Source organism: Kryptolebias marmoratus, linkage group LG2, assembly GCF_001649575.2.
Source record: "Kryptolebias marmoratus isolate JLee-2015 linkage group LG2, ASM164957v2, whole genome shotgun sequence".
Taxonomy (NCBI): Eukaryota; Metazoa; Chordata; class Actinopteri; order Cyprinodontiformes; family Rivulidae; genus Kryptolebias; species Kryptolebias marmoratus.
In genome coordinates, this window is record NC_051431.1 from 3,743,663 (window position 1) to 3,763,369 (window position 19,707).

The window sequence follows — 19,707 nt, forward strand, 5'->3', positions numbered from 1 at the left end:
GCTGTAATTTGATTATTTGTGATATCGTAATGCGTACACTTTCAATTTTTTTTTTTTTCCCCCTTCAGCAACTTGCCTTAAATGTGTTAAAATGTTAAATGTTCTGCAGGATTTTAGAGAAAGACTGCGCTGCGTGGCTGGAAGTTGGATTAATGACACGGCTAACAGACTAACAAATTACTAGTGCAAACTGATCGATCTGTGTTGCTCCTTGGATTATTCGTATCATTCTGTCATGGACATTTTATTCACACATTGCATAAAATTGGACAGGAAAACTGATAAAATTAGCCTTTTCCATGTGGTCATGAATATAGACATTATTTGTCTTCATGTTGTTTTTCTTCCAAGCTAAAAATAAATAGTTTCAATACTTAATTGTTTCATCGTTCTGTGGTTGTAAATTTACCAAAATCTTTTTTTTCTGTAGCATTGAGGCATTCCTTTAGGATTTTTCATTAATATATCTCTAAAAATAATCTAATTGTCTCTGCCTAACACTTCCAATATAAAAAACTGTGAATGATAACACAAAATGTTCTTATCGCTTATTGCAAAGTAAATGTGTGAAATTGCATAAATTACTTTATGCTCATCAGGAAACAACAATGTGTATTTTGCAGATAAAAGGATGGTGAAAGAGGAATAAGTACATGGTACTGCAACAGTTTTTTTATGTTTATGAATAAAACCAGGAAAATATTTGACCTTGTGCACCACATTGTAATCTGTTTCTTTTTTGTTGCTGTTTTTTCCTCTTAGATAAAACTTTCTGTATTTTATTACTTTAGATCTGCTTCCAATAATAATAATAATAATAATAAAAATAAAAACCTTGACTTTCAACAAAATGCAAATCCAATTTTTCTTGTTCAAGGTGTGTTTCTAATATGTTCTCTTAACACTGTTATAAATCAGTCAAACCTTTCATCTGGAGCTTATATTTTTGTCAAACAAAAAGGTATCGTTACAAAAAACTTTTTTTTTTTTTTTGTAGATTTAACTGTGCAGCTGAAGTTTTTACTGTGCCTGGAGTTCCATGGTTTTTTATTCAATGTTATTAAATCTACTTCAGGAAAATTCACAATTTTTCCTAACAATTTTACCCAATTTCGTATTAAGACAAGTGTCTTTATAGTTCTGATATTTTGAAGTGGGGTTCTGTGGAAAGCTCATTAGGAGCTAACATCTTACCTGTTGTAGATACGGCTTCGAACAACCTCAGTTTGTTGAAATAGAGTTTAATTCTGAATAAACTGATGAGCTAACAGCTAGTTGATGTTGGGTCGCTTTGTTTAGTCACCAGGTTTGGAAAGAGATGTTCTGACATACGTAAAAAAAAAACGCTTTACCAAGTTTGACTTTATTTATCCTGCCTACCTCTTTTTAGGCTGCTTGACCTCAACCCTCTGAGGTCCAACATGAACATATTCTTTCATTAGATGTTCTTGTGGGTTTTCTGTTGTGAATGGCTAACAAATTATCAAAGAGAAATACAGAAAACAGAACGTCTTAACGTGTAGTTTGTGAAGTTTAATGTTAAACTGAATGACTTTTTTCCACACATAACATACATTGTTAATATTTACATCAAACATAACCTGAAAAATGTAGAACAAAAAAACAAAAAGAGGTTTAACAATATCACATTGTTTCATTATTTCAGTCTGGGCAACAACAACAAAAACTCACAAGCCTTTTATTTGTTCTGGTCCTTCCAAATTTGTGCAGTACATGTCAAAAAAATGTGCTGTTGGTTTATACTGTATGTTTGCAAATGGTAAAAAAATAAAGTAGAAACGTAATGTTGCAGTTTTACAAAAAAAACACCAAACAAAAATGTTCAGGGTGAAAAAAAGCAGATATTTTACAACATTTGAAATGATTACAGGAACATTGGTATGTGTAAACGCCGACGTCAGCATCTTCTGCAGCAGGAAGAAGCAATTACACATAATAATAGTTAAGAACAACAATAATAATGAAACAAAAATTAACAGAAAGGATCTCAATAATATCAAATGTGTCACAAAAAGACAACAATGTGTTTCAGTGATTTTTTCACACAGCGGGTACAGCAATAATAAACTCCTTCAGCGGTTCAAACCAGATACCGCTGCTTAAACTAAATGCTAGCACACATATCGAGCCATTGCAAGACAACAAGGTGAGCACAGGAGAAAGTCTCACAAATTTTAACTTCATCCCATTAACCACCATTTACCACCATTTATGAGTAGACACTAAATTACCTTTCAACATCTTCAGGATTTTTTTAAAATTCACATCAAGCACAAACACAAAGTATTTCCTTTTATTTTATTTTTTTTCCAAACATACATCTGACATGGCAAAAAAGGTGAACTTTCAGTTGATGTAAAATTGTTGTGTCTGGAGGGCTTGTGTGCTGGAGGCAGTATCCTGGAATCGGCTCATTAAAGGCAGTAACTCACTGGGCTGCGGCTAGATGGCGAACACCATTCGCCAAGGGAGTCACCTGATTGTCTCGTGACGTTTTCCGAGGATTTGGGATTTGAAACAGACACAGAGTCATCATGCGTGTCTCCAACCTTTCTCATAATTGCAAAAACTGTATTTTGATACCTGCATGGGAGCCTTTCTCTGACTGTAACTATGTCCAGGTAAAAACTCATGCAGATACATAGTAATTATTAAATAACTGGTCCAAATCTGCCCATTTTCATTTTAGAACACGTTGAATTTCCACTAGGTTGAATTGCTTGCAATATCTTGTGTCTTGTCTCGTGTTCTTGCGTCATTTTAACCGTTGCTGTAAACGAAATTTTTACCTGAGGAACAATAATGGTCTGAACTAAACTGAGTGGTAGCAACATCTAATGCAGCCCAGTAAGCCCCTAGTAATCACCTGGTATTTACCCAGAATGTGCCTGGTAAGTAATAGGTAAGCAGTAGGTACCCTGTCAGTAGCAGGTATGTATCAGGTACGTACCGGGTTGCATATGTATTGCTACCAGTTAAATCATAAATGTAGGGGCAGCTGCCAAGGTGTGCAACAAAATAATGTGCATGGCCTAAAATACAGTTTTGTAAGTCGTGCACACAAAAATAAGTCATGATTTTCAAAAATGTGGTCGCAAGGCTTGCTTGTCACTTCCGAGACCCAGAATTCAGTGAGACTACAATGGAAAACTTACATATTTTTACACAATTTTCAGTCACCAACGAGTCTCCTCCAGCCGCAGCCCAGTGAGATCCCACCCTAAGCAAATTAGCTTATGTATGGTCTGAAAGTAACAGTCACAGTGGACTCTGAAAATAGGTAAATATAACTAATCATTCTATAAAAAATACAACTGCAAGCTTTTTTTCAGTTCCGACTGATTTGAAACTAAGTTTAATTAGTACAAATTATATTCTTAAAATATTTAAATATGTTAAATGTGTAGGCTGTCCATAAAAAAATTAGTTCCCTTTAGCTATGAACATAAAATCTTATTAACCAACCTATTATTTTTCAGAGGACAAGCCAACTGTGTGATTGTCTTCACTTAATACACCTGCATTACGAAAAAAAACTCCTGTTTGACCCCATAAGAGCTTCAACTTCTGTAACAAACTTCTGTTTTTACATGAAGATATGGAAAATACAGCATATGGTAAAGCATTGTTTGAAGCTAAGACAGTGTAGAACATTGACAGTCAACATTATAATGTTTGTTTCCCATGAAATAAGATAATATCGATGTAAATGTTGGCAAGAAAGCAAATAAACGAAGCTGACTAAAAGTATGTCTTTGGCAACTACTGGTAGATAATAAATAATATTGATCTGGATGGATTAAAAAACACAGGGAGAAGAGATGAAAGTAGATGCTGTTGGAGTTGAAGCCCTTTGATTTTTGCCTTTTTTAAATGACGATAACATTCGCTTCTAATAGTCCGAAATAGCTTAACACTAAAAGCTGTTATGAAAAGGTAATAAAAGATTGAGTTGAAATACTGCCAATTAACAGCCTTACATAATAATCCTGTCATTAATTGTTCTTAATGGGGTAGTCCATGTCACTGTAGATCATTAGTTTTACACATTAAATAGCATTTAATTTGCTTTTTTTTTCCACTAAAAAACACCTGATCACAAATACAGTATAGTACTTTTAAGCAAGCATATGATTGAGAGAGAAATAGAAAAGAAACAAAAGAAGCACATTCCTATAAAAAGTGACTAACACTGTAGGAATTGTTTAAGAAAAAAAACAAAAGAAGAAGAAGAGCAAAAATCTTGAGTGGCGTTTCTGTACATGATTAGATGGTTGGCAAAAAGCAACATGGTCAAAGGTGAGGAAGTGATCAAAAGCAAACAGGATGTGTGGGATGCATGAGGGGTGAAGAAGGCTAAAGTGGTGGAGGCAGGCAGTTGGAGGCAGCTAAGCTAACATCACGAGGTGACTGGGGTCCTACAGCTTCAGTGGAGCAAGCAGTGCACAACACACAGGGGGCCGAGGGACACTTTCATCATGGCTGGGAGGGGAGAGCCCAAGAGTGGTTTGAGATTAGAGAAGAAACAAAAGCACAGTGGGGGGATGGATGCACATCCGTTCAGCAGAGCTTTGATTTTTTCACCAAGCATTTGTGGGACGACTGAGTTGCCTTTTACCGGGATGAAAAGAGTTACGTTGCACGTCACACGGATTGCTCCTTGGGGAAAGTGAACGGAGCGCGAGGGCCGTGGGCGGGGAAGCTGGTGTTGGAGTACATGGGCTCGTCGGATGGGTGCTGAGCGTAGGGGTGCTGAGGCAGGAATGTCACAGGAGGATAAACAGGAACGGGCTGAGACTCGGGGACGTGTTCGACGTTGCAGGCGCGTTGGTAGCTCATGTATTCAGCTGGATTCAGCAGCTCTTCTGGATGCCTCCCAGATTCCTGCAAAAAAAGAGACAAACATCAGGACGTTACATGTCACAGAGGAAAGTTATTTCATGACATAAACTTAAATTAGACCCAAAAGTCAACATCTTATCATGAATATGCATCTTTGTACTGAGTAATCATGATTATAAATTACTAATTTTTTATGACCATTAATATCCGTTTATAAAAACTGTGGCAGCTAAATATTACACACAATTAATTTTATGTCCCAGTAAAGGAATACTGTTGGAGCGCCAGATGTGGCAGTAAATATGACATATGTGCATAAATGGCCACAAACAGGGCCTTATTCATGGATCTGAAAGGTACAGACACAAATAGAAGCCAAACTAGTTAAAGATAAAAAAGAAAAGAAAATGCTCAAAATTTGTATGTAGATGTCTAAATTTTAAATGTCCTTGAATAAATAAATAAAAAGAAAATCCAACCACTTGTGACTTTTATTATCAGTTTTGTTGAATTATCTCATTTACATTTTTGATTTGAGAGACTTTGTTCATTTTTTGCTTTTTTGTTTTAGAAGGCTGTTTAGAAAGTAAAAAATCTAAACTATGTGGCAGCAACCGTGGTAATTTTATATTTTTACCATCATATGGTTCAGATGTTGCCTACAATTCCCACAATTCAACTTAATATCATATTTGCTTTAATGCCTCCTGTATTGCACATGTTTACAGGTTTGTTACGTGCACATATTTATTCATTTATTCGGTAATTCAAGTATAGTTCTGATCCAAAATAATCTTGGTAGATGATGTAATTCGCCGGTATGTTTTACCACCTTCATTTTGTAGTTCCATCACTAACACTCCGTGTTTGTGTACAAAAGAAAATAATGTGCAAAAGCATTCATTTTACAAAATTCATAAAGTTCTGCATACATGGAGTTTTGTTTGTTTGTTTGTTTTTGTTTTCTTTCAATCACCGTGAAACCTGAACGTGCACAAGCCTGATTTCCACTTCCATTTCTAATCATAATTAGGTTCAGAAACTCCCCCGAAAAAGTCATTTGCATGTAAAAACATTATGAGACATCTAAAGAAACATGAAGATGAAAGATGAAGATTAAAAAGGAAAATCAGTTTCATCTGGTCAACTCAGTTCTTGAATTGCAAACAGAAAACAACAAAGACAAATGAAAAAAGAAAAAAGAAAGGATAATAACGGGGACTGACATTGTAGGTTTGCAGCGAAGGACGCAGCAGAGGTAAACAAGAAAAAAATCAGATTACAGACAGGAGCCAGAAACATGGACGAGCTCAAACAAGGACAGTATTCAGGGTACAACAGGCCCAAAACAACAACAACAACAACAACACAATCCAATGGGCTTCATACAACCTGAAACCAAGCACCAAAAACATGATTCCTTCATTACTCCGAACGTCTAACAGTCATCCTGACTCACAGCTGGTACGCACAACTGCAGTCAATAATAACATCAATTATTAAGCAACTATGTTCTGAAAAAACAATGATAAAACGTTCAAAATAAATAAAAACACAAACTCTATTAAATACTTTGTTTTAAATTTGTTTTTTTATGTTAAAGTTTGTCTCCTCCTACGCCATCTTCACTTCACATCAAACTGATCCAAGATCTGCTGCATGCAACCTCTGTAAAAGCTGCACACATCCTCATCATACATTATTCATTTTAATAACACGAAAAAAAAAAAAGAACAACATACGCCTGGTGTGAGAATGTACACATCCTTTAAGCATATGTCTCCTGGTGTTACTGTGTTCCTTCAAATTTTATCTTCATGTAAATTTCATATTTCCACATTTAATGTTGCATCTTTTGATAGAAAATGTGTTTGGAACTTTATCATCAGACTTGTTTTTTTTTTCTCCTGTCTGTGTCTGTGTCTATAAAACACACTGCAGACATTTCTTTGCATCACGTTGCTTGAAGAATTCAGTGTGTTTTAACTATTTGTCTAATTTTCTGCATCTAGAAAATTAGATAAAGAGCAGAACGCTGTTCTTGCAGATGATATCGTTTGATTTGTCGACCAACTTCAACGAGAAGAGCAAAACACAAATCAGCTGCTTCATTTGCAAACAACAGATTGAAGACATCATTTTACATCTATTTTATTTTGTTTTAGTTATATATTTTATTTCTAGTTCTAATTATTCTCTTCTGAACATCATCAAATGGGTGCATAAACAGGCTACATTTAAACCAGTAAAAATACCGAGTTAATTATCACCACCAATGACAAAGGGGGTGCAATAATGTTTTTGCCTGTGTGTGTGTTTGGCTGTACTGTACCACAAAATACATCATTAATCACTGAACGGATCTTAATGAAACTTCCAGAAGTCACTGGGTTGACGTCTATGACTGAGTGATGTTTAGAGTCAACCTGATTCGAGATACCTGTCACAGCAAAACAATCTTGGCAAACACAAAAATGGCTATAACTCAGTCGATTTTACAAATATTGACGATGTTTCAGTAGCTGATGGTCGACCGCAACACGTACTCTAAACAGGAACGGATCACGCGAGATATCGCTACATTTAATGAGGTTGTGCTTAATGTTATTTTTACGGTTTGATTAAGCTGCAACTTCCTCATTTATCGTTACAGGATGATCTAAGTCCAAAGCCGGCAGCAGCTGATGTGCATTCCTTCAAGGAATAAAAACCTTTAATGCTTTAAATTTAGGACAGAAACACAGTTACTCTGTCGGCAGGATGATGATTGCAGAAATAAATATCCTTTAGAGCTAAACTGCTTCATGAGTTCAATTCATAATTCTGGTGAGTTTACAAACACTTTTCTCTCCTGGGGTCAAATTTTTTTTACAACACACACTTTTGAATGGATGTGTTCTTCCTGTTTATGATCAGGATATACTGCAGCTACACATTTCTCTGTGGCAGCACAAGGGTGTGAAATGTCCAACACACAGTAGGAAAGTTCAAGGAGCACAGACAGCTTTACACAAAAAAAGAGTGTCTTTCAGTCTCATCTCCTCTAAAGAACACAATCCCCTCCAATAGCTTTCCTCCTAAAACAAAAAAACAAAGATTATACTATCCAACAAGGTATGGATGTAATCAGGTTCATGTTTAAGTGAAGACCTAAGACAGATTCACTTGTTGGTGGTAATATCAGACACTCCTTTATTGTGTCAGAAAGACAGCAAAGATTGGAGGCTGCTTTCTGCCTATCATCAACTCATTAGTCTGAAGGCTGCAACTCGGAACAACATGCTTCTCTTACATCACTTTCAATTTTACTTTAAACAAGACTAATTTCCAAAATAAGTGCTGCTGGTAACTTGTTGATATCTACAAAATTAACCTGATGAAAGTACAACTGGCTAAGGCAGGGTAGCTGCACCGTATTCCAAAGTTTCAGTCTGTATGGATGGATAATTGTCTGTCTGCTAGCAAATATCGTATAAATCACAGGACAGAGTTTAATGAGATTTGCTGAAAGAAATCATTGAATGTACATCTACTACTAATTATTTTTTGAAACTAACCTAATTCAAGATGGCTGCCACAGTCAATTGACCTCACAAATACAAAAAAAGTTCATATCTCAGTCAGTGTTACAGATGTTGAGCTAAAATCTAAAGTGGTAGTCGCTGAGACTGATACCCAGCAAACAATCTGCTAACAGGACAAATTTAACAGAATCTTCAGGAAATAAATATTGGATTAACGTTTGGAGCCAACCCAATTTAAGATGTCTGACCTGTGAAAACACAAAAATCACCGCCATTCAGTCAGTTTTAGACATTGAGCTTAAATTCGGTGCTGCTTTCGCTGAGAATCTTTCACAACACATGCTGTAAGTGTTACTTGTGCAAGATTTTTTCTTTAAATATTGGCATGAACTGCTGGCACCAAGGGCAGCATGGTGGAGCAGTGGTTAGCGCTGTCGCCTCACAGCAAGGAGGTTGCAGGTTTGCCTCCTGGCCTTCGCATGTTCTCCTTGCGGATGTGTTTTGTTTTCCCAGAGACTCTGGTTTCGTCCCACAGACCAAAGAACATGCATGTTGGTTTAACTGGTAACTCTAAATTATCCGTAGGTGTGAGTGCAAGCGTGAATGGTTGTTTCTCTCTGTGTTGCCTTGTGATAGACTTGTGACCTGTCCGAGGTGTACCCCGCCTCTCTCACAAGAGGAGATAGGCACCAGCTCCCACTTGACCCGGGAAAGAAAGAGAGGGTGAAGAAAATGGATTGACGGATGGTTGTTGGCATCAACCCTGCTTGTTTGTCAGCAAAATATCCCACAAACCAATATATGGGTTTTAATGCAATTCAGAGATTAATCATTGGAAGTACATCTACAGCTGATTAATTTTTTGAGTCATGCTAATTCAAGATGGCTGCCACAGCTAATCTACATTAGGAAACACAAAAATAGCAAATACTGAGCTAACATTTGATGTGGTAGTAGCTGAGAGTAACACGCACATACTCAGAATGTGACATCTTGTGATGCATGATTTCTTTCTTTTTTTTAAGTTTGATCAAAATTATACATATATATATATAAACGGACGATATGCGGTACTTGAAGGAATGTTAGGCCTTTAATTATTATCCTGTCCTGCCTTCAGAAAATTCACGTAAATCTAAAACGTGTGCATTTTTTTTAATTTTGATTTCCTGTCATGTTTTAAAATCCCTCTTACATGTATGAGTGTATAATTGGAAGTCTATTTTGTGGAGTTTTCACAGAAATTATGACTCAGATTTTTATAAACTGCTGAAATTGAAGGTTTTTAAAATAATGCCTGCAGTTTTCAATTGGTTCCAAATGTATCAATGCAAAAAGGATTACAAGTGCATGAGGAAATTACCATAAAGAATGACAGTCGTAAAAAAAATAGAAAAATATGAGTAAAATGAAACTCACGAGTCCTCCTTAAGCATCTCTACATCTACGAAAACGATGATCCCAACTCTGAAAACAGTTTGCAAGGCAGTGGAACCGCAACAAAACAATCAAAAACAAATAAATGTCAACCTTCTTATAATCTATTACATTACTAGAAGAAACTATAAAACATTACACACAAAAATATCTTTTATGGGTAATATTTGGGAGAAGATATTAAGGAAGTGCTTAAGCAAACTACCCTAAAAAAAGCCTTGGTTTTGCAATTAAATCTACACTTCCTGTTTTTGGATTTATACATGCACTTTAAGAGCTACGACTTAAACAAAAGGCCTAAAAGAAGAAGCAGGGTTTTAAACTGACACGGTGAGAGATAAATGGTGACACAAGTGCAGTGGATCCCAGAAAGACAAAAGGGGAAGCAGCTTTTTGTGAAGGTGAACGGGTATTTTCACAGCAGGAGACGTACAAATAAACTGATCCCGACACAAATGCTGGAGACACTGACTGAAGACTTAAAAAGCTTATTTGTTTCAGGTCAGTATCAAGGACCGTTCAAGCTGCTCAAGAACATTTTCTTCCTTGTCAGGTTATTAATGTCTCTGCTTGCTGAGGAGTCCTTGGTGAATTGGAGCAAAATTAAAACCAGCAGTCGGTGGAGTAGGTTTTCTATTTTATAGTTTTCGCTTTTTTTTTTTTTTTTCTGTCAAGACGTTTGGGATTCAGACCTGAATATTTCACAAACTGCTGACAAAGGTTTGACTCAAAGTTATATAGTTTCATCCTGCAGAGTTACTCTCCCACATTTACACCTGGATCTGTTCACGCTGACAGTTTGGATGAAAATCTCATCTCTTCGACATTTTAAGCGACGGCAGATTTGTTTGAAAAGTTCTCAGAGTGGCTTTCATTAGGGTTTGACCGTAAACAATGGTTTCAGAATTAAAATACTTTGTATTAAAATGAAATACTTTGTTATTCCCAGGGGAAATTAGGCTTGTTACCGTAACTCCAACGAAAGAAAGATAGTTACGCAGAAACAACACTTCAAAGTATTACAGTAAAAACACGATTTACAAGCTTATGTGAAATAGAAGTTATAATAGAAGTTTTATATGAAATATATCTTTTTAGTAAAATTTTGGTAAAATTTTAAAACATTTCTTTTAGGAATTCAAGACAAACTGTATATTATTATTTACAAAAATAGCTAGAAATTGGTGCAGTCATGGCCAAGCGTGATCCCCAACACATACTCCTCTGTGGGATAGTTTTGCCATCTAGCAGTATTTAGTAAAATATCTCATGAAACACTAAATGCATTTTAATAAGATTTATTAGAAAGTAATAATTGAACGTATATCTACAACTTTTGGAGCCACCCCAGTGAAAGATGGCCACCACAGCTAATTGATATTAGCTTACCAGATATTGAGCTGAATTCTGTTTGGCTGTAGCTGACAGTGTCCTCATGATATTCGTTGAGTTATAAAATCTCGCAGGAGACCACCGGAGATCACACCTAACATCATCTACAAGGTTTGACCAGAACGGCTATTATGCCATCTTTTCTTGTCATGAAACGATTGTAGTCTGAAGCTCCTGGCATTAAAAGGTGGCAGGCAACATGCATACCTTGAAGGAAGGCTTTTAACTGATAAGTACACCTGGACTTTCATATTACTCCATTCCTAATTGTATAGTTACATTTTGTAAGGCTGTTTAAAACATCTCAAAATGGTAAGATTTACATCATTTTCCACGACCTACAGTTTTAATCCCAGTTGCTGGTGTTCCTGGTGCAACTAACTTTGTTTTGTTTAAGAGTAGGAGGAAATAATGAATGCAAAAAGGACTAAATGTTTTATTTGTGTACTGTAAGTGTGGCAATAAATTATACATTAAAAAACAAGAAAATGATTATGTTGAAATAGAAACAGCGCAGCTCCTGCATAAAGGTCCAAGATACGTTTGTTATCATCTATGCAAAGAAACAAAGGGCTGTATTTTAATAAATTATCTGCATAAGGAGTGTAAAGACAACCACGGTAACAACACACCTGCGTCTGTCACTCCCTGACTGCCAATGACTTGAGAGGCAGACCGAAACATGGACTGAAAACAAGGCTCAAACAAACAACTGCTGTGCAAAAATGACAGGTCAGATCCTGAAACCTTTCACCTGTATGCAGCAGAGAACTCTGACGGTCACACATGTGAATTTATATGTTTCTACAGTGTTTTATATTGGAGATATGAGAAGTCATAAAGATCCTTCACTTCCAGTTCGAAAAGAACATTTTAAGCTAAATTACAGCTAAATCTGCAGAAGCTTGGGAGTTCACTCCCTGCATCCTGGGCTTATTTGAGAGAAAACCATAAGTCTTATAGCAGTGAGAGAAACACTGCTATAACAAAACAGCTGTGGGAGGAAGAAGAGCTTGTTTGCAAAAGATTTGAAAATTATAGACAGTTCAAATATCAGTGTGTGAAACGATCAACTGTCAGCTGAACATTCTGTATAAAAAAAATCTGTAAAAATTATAAAAATTGACTGATGATGATTCTTTTTCTTGCACTTTTTTGTTAAATTTGTATCAAGAACAAAAGCCACAGTGCCCCCATTCCTCATTGGGCCACATTTTATTGTATGTTTTGCAGGTTTTCTTTCAAAGCTTTTATGACTGGGCGAAAACTTTCAATAGTGTAGTAATAAGGGTACTTTCATGCTTATGCGTTGGCACCTTTAATAATGCTGCAGACAGACTATGTCGCCTTTTTTTACACATCCAAGCTGATTTTCTCACATTTGTATACTGAAGTGAACCCGGTGTCTTGCTGCAGCAAATATTTACCATTCGGAAACAAGTGCTGTTTTTTATTTATTTATTTATTTTTTTACTCTTGGCAAAAGTGAAAATTTGCATCTTCTTCAAAATGTCAAACTAGTCATTTACAAAAATGCAGTCCCCACTCAGATGAACCAGCCAATTTCATATCTTCCAGCAATGTTGACATTTTAGAAATGGTTTTCAGTGGACACACATTTTTATTTTTAAACTTCAAATATAGACAGACTGAAAGTTTGGGAATAGTTCTTAATAAGTTTGTAAGGAGCTGATGTGTGACCAATAACACTTAAATTACTGCTTTAAAAGTCTGCTGTTGCCAAATTATAAAATGAACTTTTTTATCACTCAAGGGGTTATCACAGTTTATTAAAAAAAAAGAAAACTCTCCAAACCTTAAATCTTAAATAACTTTTTGCAGCTAATTTAAATCAATTACTGTTTAATGAGTGAACTATGAAGAAAAGGAAACAAGAGATAAAAACAAAAAGTACCATTTGAAACACAAGTAGTTGAATTTCTCTTGTTAATTGTAAGGCAACAAAAATATTTGAGAGTTAAGCAACGCCACAGTGTTCCTCATCATAAATGTTTTTGAGCGCATTAGGATTTAGAAGTTAAATTTTCAGTGAGACAAAGAGGATGTTAGGACCCATCATTTAACAGTTTATCAGATTTAAATGATTTTTAATTATCTGATTGTGGTCAGAAGTGTAGGTTTTGTTGGGATTAAGTTAAGGTAAATGAGCTTTTTGAGAGGCTAATGGCTCTGAACCATAGTGATGTTAATTAATAATATAGCCTGAATGTTTCAATGTATTCTCCTTTTTTGATGCAGAAACTTCAGCAGACCTGTTGAAGTCCTGCTTGTTGTTTCTCTGACTGCTCACCACGTGACAGGATTGAGTGTTTATCTGCATACAAATATAATTCACATCCCATCGCAAAATGTCTTAGAATAAACAATTTACCACAATCATAGTTGACTGCACTAAACAGATTTGTAACATTAAATCTGAACAGCCTCTAAGATGCTTTCTTACGCAGGTTTAAAGTCTCACTTAGCAGGTAAATATCATTCAAAACTCATTTTTGCTGCTCAGAATAAATAACTGGAAGGTTTCAAAGTATTTGAAACATTACCACGTTTATCTTAATTCAGTGAATTGGAATCAATAATCTAATCAATATTCAGCACATACACAAGACAAAAGCTTTTTTAAAATACTTTCTTATTGTTGAAATATTTTTCTGCAATTATTTATTTATGAATTCCCTCAAGCTGCTTCTTTCTCCTTCCAGTTCTGCATAATGACAAAATCTTTTAGAGGTACCAGATGGTACCAGCCCACTTTCATCTGTGGTCATGTCAGACCCTCAGCGTTTAATAATCTTCATTTTTTAAAGAATAATTGGCCATCATAGTTTTTTTTACTGATATATTTGGAGATCAAATTCAGAAAATTCACCACATTAGGAGTTTTAAAATGAATTATTTATTCTTTGGCAAATTTAAACGACTTGATTTGTAATTCAATCCCAACCTGAGAAATGGAAATGGATGAAGACAAAGAGAATTTTTTTTGGTACTTTGTTGTTGTTTTTGAACAGAAAATTGAACAAAAGAAGAAAAAGAAAGTTGAAATGTGGTCTTCAAATGAGTTGTTTTTAGCGAATATATAATAGCTAAAAACAACTAATTTCAAAATACACACACACACACACAGTATATATATATATATATATATATATATATATATATATATATATATATATATATATANGAAAATTGAACAAAAGAAGAAAAAGAAAGTTGAAATGTGGTCTTCAAATGAGTTGTTTTTAGCGAATATATAATAGCTAAAAACAACTAATTTCAACACACACACACACACACACAATATATATATATATATATATATATATATATATATATATATATATATATATATAAATAAACTTATCTTGCTGTACTGAATGTTTAGTCGAGGGGAACTATCACCTTTTCTAGTTCAACATTTTTATAGTTCAAAATGTATAAAATAATTTTTCAAATTAGCATATTTTTTGTCTCTTTACAAGAAATAATTTGAAAGTCTAATGACCACAGTTTGACCTTTTATTTGTTTAATTCCTCCATGCATTTTTTTATGACTCTGGCCCTTTCTTCACCTCAGGATGATCTTAAGCAGATGTAAATTTTAATCTGTCTTTTTCTACATCAAACTCTGGGCAGCGAGCCCAGGAGCTTCGAAGATTTAAGGTTATTGGCTCATTTAAAGATGTACAATAGAATTTGATGGGAAATTAGAAGCAAAAATGGTATTTAATGAAAGAAGGTCAAATATTTATTTAAACCTGAAGAATGAACCAGCAGGAGGTGGGAGTCCTGCTTGTCAGTGTTATCTTAACCCTCCCGTGCCCTTCGGGTCAAATTGACCCTAAGTTACAAGGGCTTTTCTTCTTCTCTTCAGTTGTATTGACTTCAGGAGGGTTAAATAAAAAAAGTAGGTTAAAATGAACAGTTAGGTGGCCAATCAGAAATGTCTTAAAGCAACAAAAAGATAACAAAGTTCCTTAGAGGTTTTAAGGATTTCAGCCCCTTGTTCATAAAAGCCTCGTCTCTGACAGTCTCCAACTTATTTGAATTAGTCCTTATTTGATTAAACTATAATAAATTTAAAATAATAGGGGCCGTAACTGTCTTTCAGCTATATTTAAATGTCAAGGCAGGTGGTTGAAGGTTGGACCCAGAATGCGGGCAACACAAGGAGATCAAAAATAAACTGAAAGGCTGACGAGGCAGCAAAAACTAACAAGAAACTATCATGAGGAGCAGCTCAAAGGGTAAGAAAGCGACAACGCTTCACCCCACTGAATATAAAGGCTGGGCTGACGAGGAAGTGGGAACAGGTGAGTGATTACAAACAGGCGACAGGTGTGGCAGGCTGGCGTGGGAAATCACAGAGGAACAGACGGAGAGGAAAATGGAAACGACGCTGGAAAACAGTGGAAACTGAAACTAGAAACACACGAGGGTAAATCCAAGTACAGAGACACATGAAGACAGATCGCACAGAAACATGACTCAAGAAGAAGACGAACACACAGAATCCATCGAGGCGAACAAAACTACCAAAATAAGAGCACAGAACACAGGAACGATGGACAGAACTCCAGATACAAAGGAAATCAGTTCTACAAGAACCAAGAAATACACAGCCAAGATTACTGAAAAGAAAACAAAAAATCTCATAAGAAAATCAACAAAAATGTCCAGATCCTTTTTACTTTAATACTTAAATTAGAAATCTTTTTATTTGTAATCTTCTCACTTCATACAAATGTATGTGAGAGTAAAAAATAAACCTGTAAAAATGACTGGATCTTGTTTTGCTGATGCAATTCTGTTTTGAGTGACGCTGCTGATTCTGCCAAACAGCAATTTGAAACACAAGGAACTAAACTGGACACAAATCATGCTGCAGTGCAGATATTCTGCTTCCACAGCTGGAAGGAGGTACATTTGATTTCTGAAGCTGCAGCTTCATTGGTAACTTTTCAGGAATACGCACGTCAAGTTATTTTATATGTCTGGAATTTAAAGATCATCCTAACACCCGACAGGAAGGAGATTCTGACATGAGAGTCGAACACGAGCATACACAATCTTATATTCTGAAAAGAGATCTGATAAAAAAATCAACTTTTGTATGTATTTGTTGCTTCTAATAAACACACAATGCATCAGATAAACGAATCATAACTTCATGTCTGAGGATCTTGTAGCCTGTTTTGGTCAAACCGGACATTATGTGAAATCTTATGCCATGCTGTGAGATCTGTTAGTGTTTGAGATTCGACTCTTAGATACAAACACGTCAAATTCTACCTTTTAATTTGTAAAACTTGTCGGGTTTTGGGTTTTCTGTGGGGTTTTGTATTTCAGTTTAAGTCTTTGTTCAGTCTGCCACGCCCATCTCCACCTGTCCCAGCTTCAGTAATCATTCCACCTGTTCCCACTTTCCCAATTTCCTCCTGTGTTTAAAAACCCGGTCATCTCCTCCACTCTTTCGTTGAATCATTGTTTCTCCGCTCCCGTTTTTTTTGCTCTGTGCCCGTTTATCTTGTCGCTCTGTCCTCCTTGTTATTATTTCGCTCGTATGTTTAGCTGCCATGTCAGCCTTTTGTTTTGTTAATTATTCATTTAAATAAATTAGTTTTTTCTTTTAAGATGAATCTGCGCTCTGGGTTCACCTCCCTCTCCCTGTTCTGTGACAAAACTGAGTTATAGACATTTTTGTGTTGGCTATTTAATTAGCCGTGGTGCCCATCTTAAATTAGGTTGATTCCAAAAACCAATCAGTTATAGATGTACATCCAGGGATTCATTTCTGAGAGTTTCATTAAAATTTGTTCAGTGGTTCACGAGATATTTTGCTGACAGACAAACAGGATTGACGCTAAGGATTAATGCTAAAGACTCAAGGAAAATTCTTGCGCAATGAGCTTAATATTTCTCACTTTCTTTGCCGTATGCATCATTTTCACAACTGAGCTAAAAAAATCACTGTTCTTTCATGTTGTTACAGTTTACTTAACAGTCATTTGAATAACTCCAAACTCAGAGAATACACATCCTCGGGGGCCCAAAATACAGATGGCAATTTAAACAACAAAGAAAAAACACATCTATAAATACGTTTTGTTGGAAATGTACAACCTGAGATTAAAAACAATAAGTTCAGGATGTTTCACTCCAAATCAGATCAAAAGTTTTAAGAATGCTGTCCAACTTTGTACAAAAAAAGAGAGAAAAGAACCATAAATGCATACATTTAATAGCACGCGTTAATCTAAATGAAATCTGACTCACCTTGAAGTCATTTTAAGTACCAGTATATTGAGTAGATAACGTAACCTTGGGGGAAGTAAGGCTCAAATAAGTTTTTGTATCAGATAATGTAATAACTGTCACAACGAAGGGATTCAAGGAAAATACACGATTAAGAGCTGGCTGATTTATTTCCCTGATTACTTTCAAGTTCCAGACTAAAGGTTAACCGCCTTTTTTCTATGGAGAAAATGTGAATTTTTGTCAGCCTGCTTGTGCTTTAGTGGTTCACTCTTTGACTCACTGAACAACAATTCTATTCAACGACTTTAACTCACATCTAGAGTCAAAAGAGATGAGGCTTTTTCAACAAAAAAAAAAAACAAGAAACGTAAGCACCTTTTCATACGAGGATGTTCATGTTGGAGAGTTTCCCCTACAGTAGCACTGGTTTCTGTTGCAGATTCATTTTGATTTTAGTTTAAAAGCTGTAAGAATTAAATGAATAAAGGAACATTTTATCCACTTTGTGTCTCGTTGAAAAAGATTTTTCTTATCAGATTCAACAACAGTTTTCACGCGTATCCTTTACTCAAATGTGGAAACTGAAATATTACTTTTAATACAAATATTTGTAATGCGTATTGACATGAGTTAACGTTTATCATTTTGTTTAATGACACTTTTTTCCCATATTCACTGCAGCACAATCTTATAAATTTTATTTATAAGCTAACATTTACACAACACAAGAATTCATGCTCAGAGTGAGGTGGGAATGACTCTCAGCTACTACCACATCTGATTCTAGTTACATATCTGACTTATAGCCATTTTTGTGTTGGGTAACGGTAATTACGCTGCCATATTTAATTAATATGTCTCTAAAAGTTAAGCCCGGTCCCAATCCTCGCCCTCCACCCTACCTCCACCTCTATGAAGTGTGTACTCAGTCGAAGGCTTCGTGTGCAGCAGGTTACAAGCATGCAGACATTGGAGAATTGGGACAGAACGGGTTACATCATCGACTTGCGCCTCTGCGTCGTAACTGTGACATTCAACATGGCCGACCGGTCGCTGTTTTGGTATTTTAAGAAAGTGCCAGTACGATTTTAAAAGTACAGTTTAGGTATTTTTTGCTTTCCAAAGTCATTTGTCTGTTCAAATGTGTTTTGTTCTGACTTGTTGATCGTATTCACACCTGTACAGCAGAGTGAAACAAGAATTATTTCAATACTTTACGTCTGAAAACTGATTTTTTTCGTGACAGACGCAGCTCGCTCTGTCACCACCGCCATATTTCTGCCGTTTAATTCAAAACCCTTTTTATTATCAATAAAGTTAATTTTAAAAAATCAAAACGTCACATGCAGCCATGAATTGTAGGTAAATGCTTCGTCGAAGTCCGCCTGGATGCGGGCTTAGCCGAAGGGCGGATGTAGTACACAAAGGGGGCGGGGCTAAAGAGCACTCCGGAGAATTGGGACACACTCGAACCCTTCAGCATGAATGCACATTTGAAGGACACGAGGGTGGAAGTGCGAGGATTGGGACCGGGCCTTAGTCAGTTGTAAATGTGCATCCAAGACCACTTCCTGAAAGTTTCATGACAAAGTTGACTCCATGCTAAATTTTTAAGCAGAGAGCTTGCACCCATTTACTTTATGTTGTCAGTTTACAATAATATATCATTGCAGGATCTAGACCAACTGTCGCTTTATTGAGTGACAAATTGCAAGAAACTGGTTTGAATTGAATTTTAAACCACCTCTTGATCTATCAGGTTCTGTGGCTCTACTTAGAAAGTTTCCAGCACACTACAGGTTTCTTTGCATCCTTCAAAATAAAAGGTCACTACAGTTTCTGCAGTTTAATAAAAATGTTCTGACTGATCATCTTCTGTTCTCCTCAGAGACATATGCCTCCATGCATGAGACACAAAGGCTCACAGAATAATTTATTGGTGGGGATAAATCACATGATAACTCCTTCCCACTCGATTTTAGCTCAACTTAAGACCTGCACTGACATATAAAAGAGAGCTCTCCACTGCTGTCGTCAAACCACCAGAAGAGTGAATATTCTGTTGAAAAATGGGATTTGAAACCTCCAGCTGAGCTCCAGAAACATGTAGAATCAAAGTGAAAGCTCATATTTTTATTGTTTTTCTTCAACATGTCACCATCCATCCACGAGAACGTCTTCCGTCTGCGCAGTATTCAGAGCACGCTTCCTA

General features: G+C 35.9%; 1 protein-coding gene across 4 annotated transcripts in view; it reads right to left on the minus strand.

The window, feature by feature from the left end:
* Positions 1 to 1,518: 1,518 nt before the first annotated feature.
* Positions 1,519 to 19,707, minus strand: part of nectin1b (nectin cell adhesion molecule 1b) — a 181,758-nt gene continuing 163,569 nt past the window's right edge. For 2 of the 4 annotated variants that reach the window (XM_017416377.3, XM_017416378.3), the window contains one exon: positions 1,519 to 4,905. In XM_017416377.3, the coding sequence (XP_017271866.1) occupies positions 4,666 to 4,905 (240 nt within the window). In that variant the 3' untranslated portion in view covers positions 1,519 to 4,665. The remainder of the gene's footprint in view (positions 4,906 to 19,707) is intronic. The other 2 variants (XM_017416380.3, XM_017416379.3) reach the window with 2 other exon arrangements.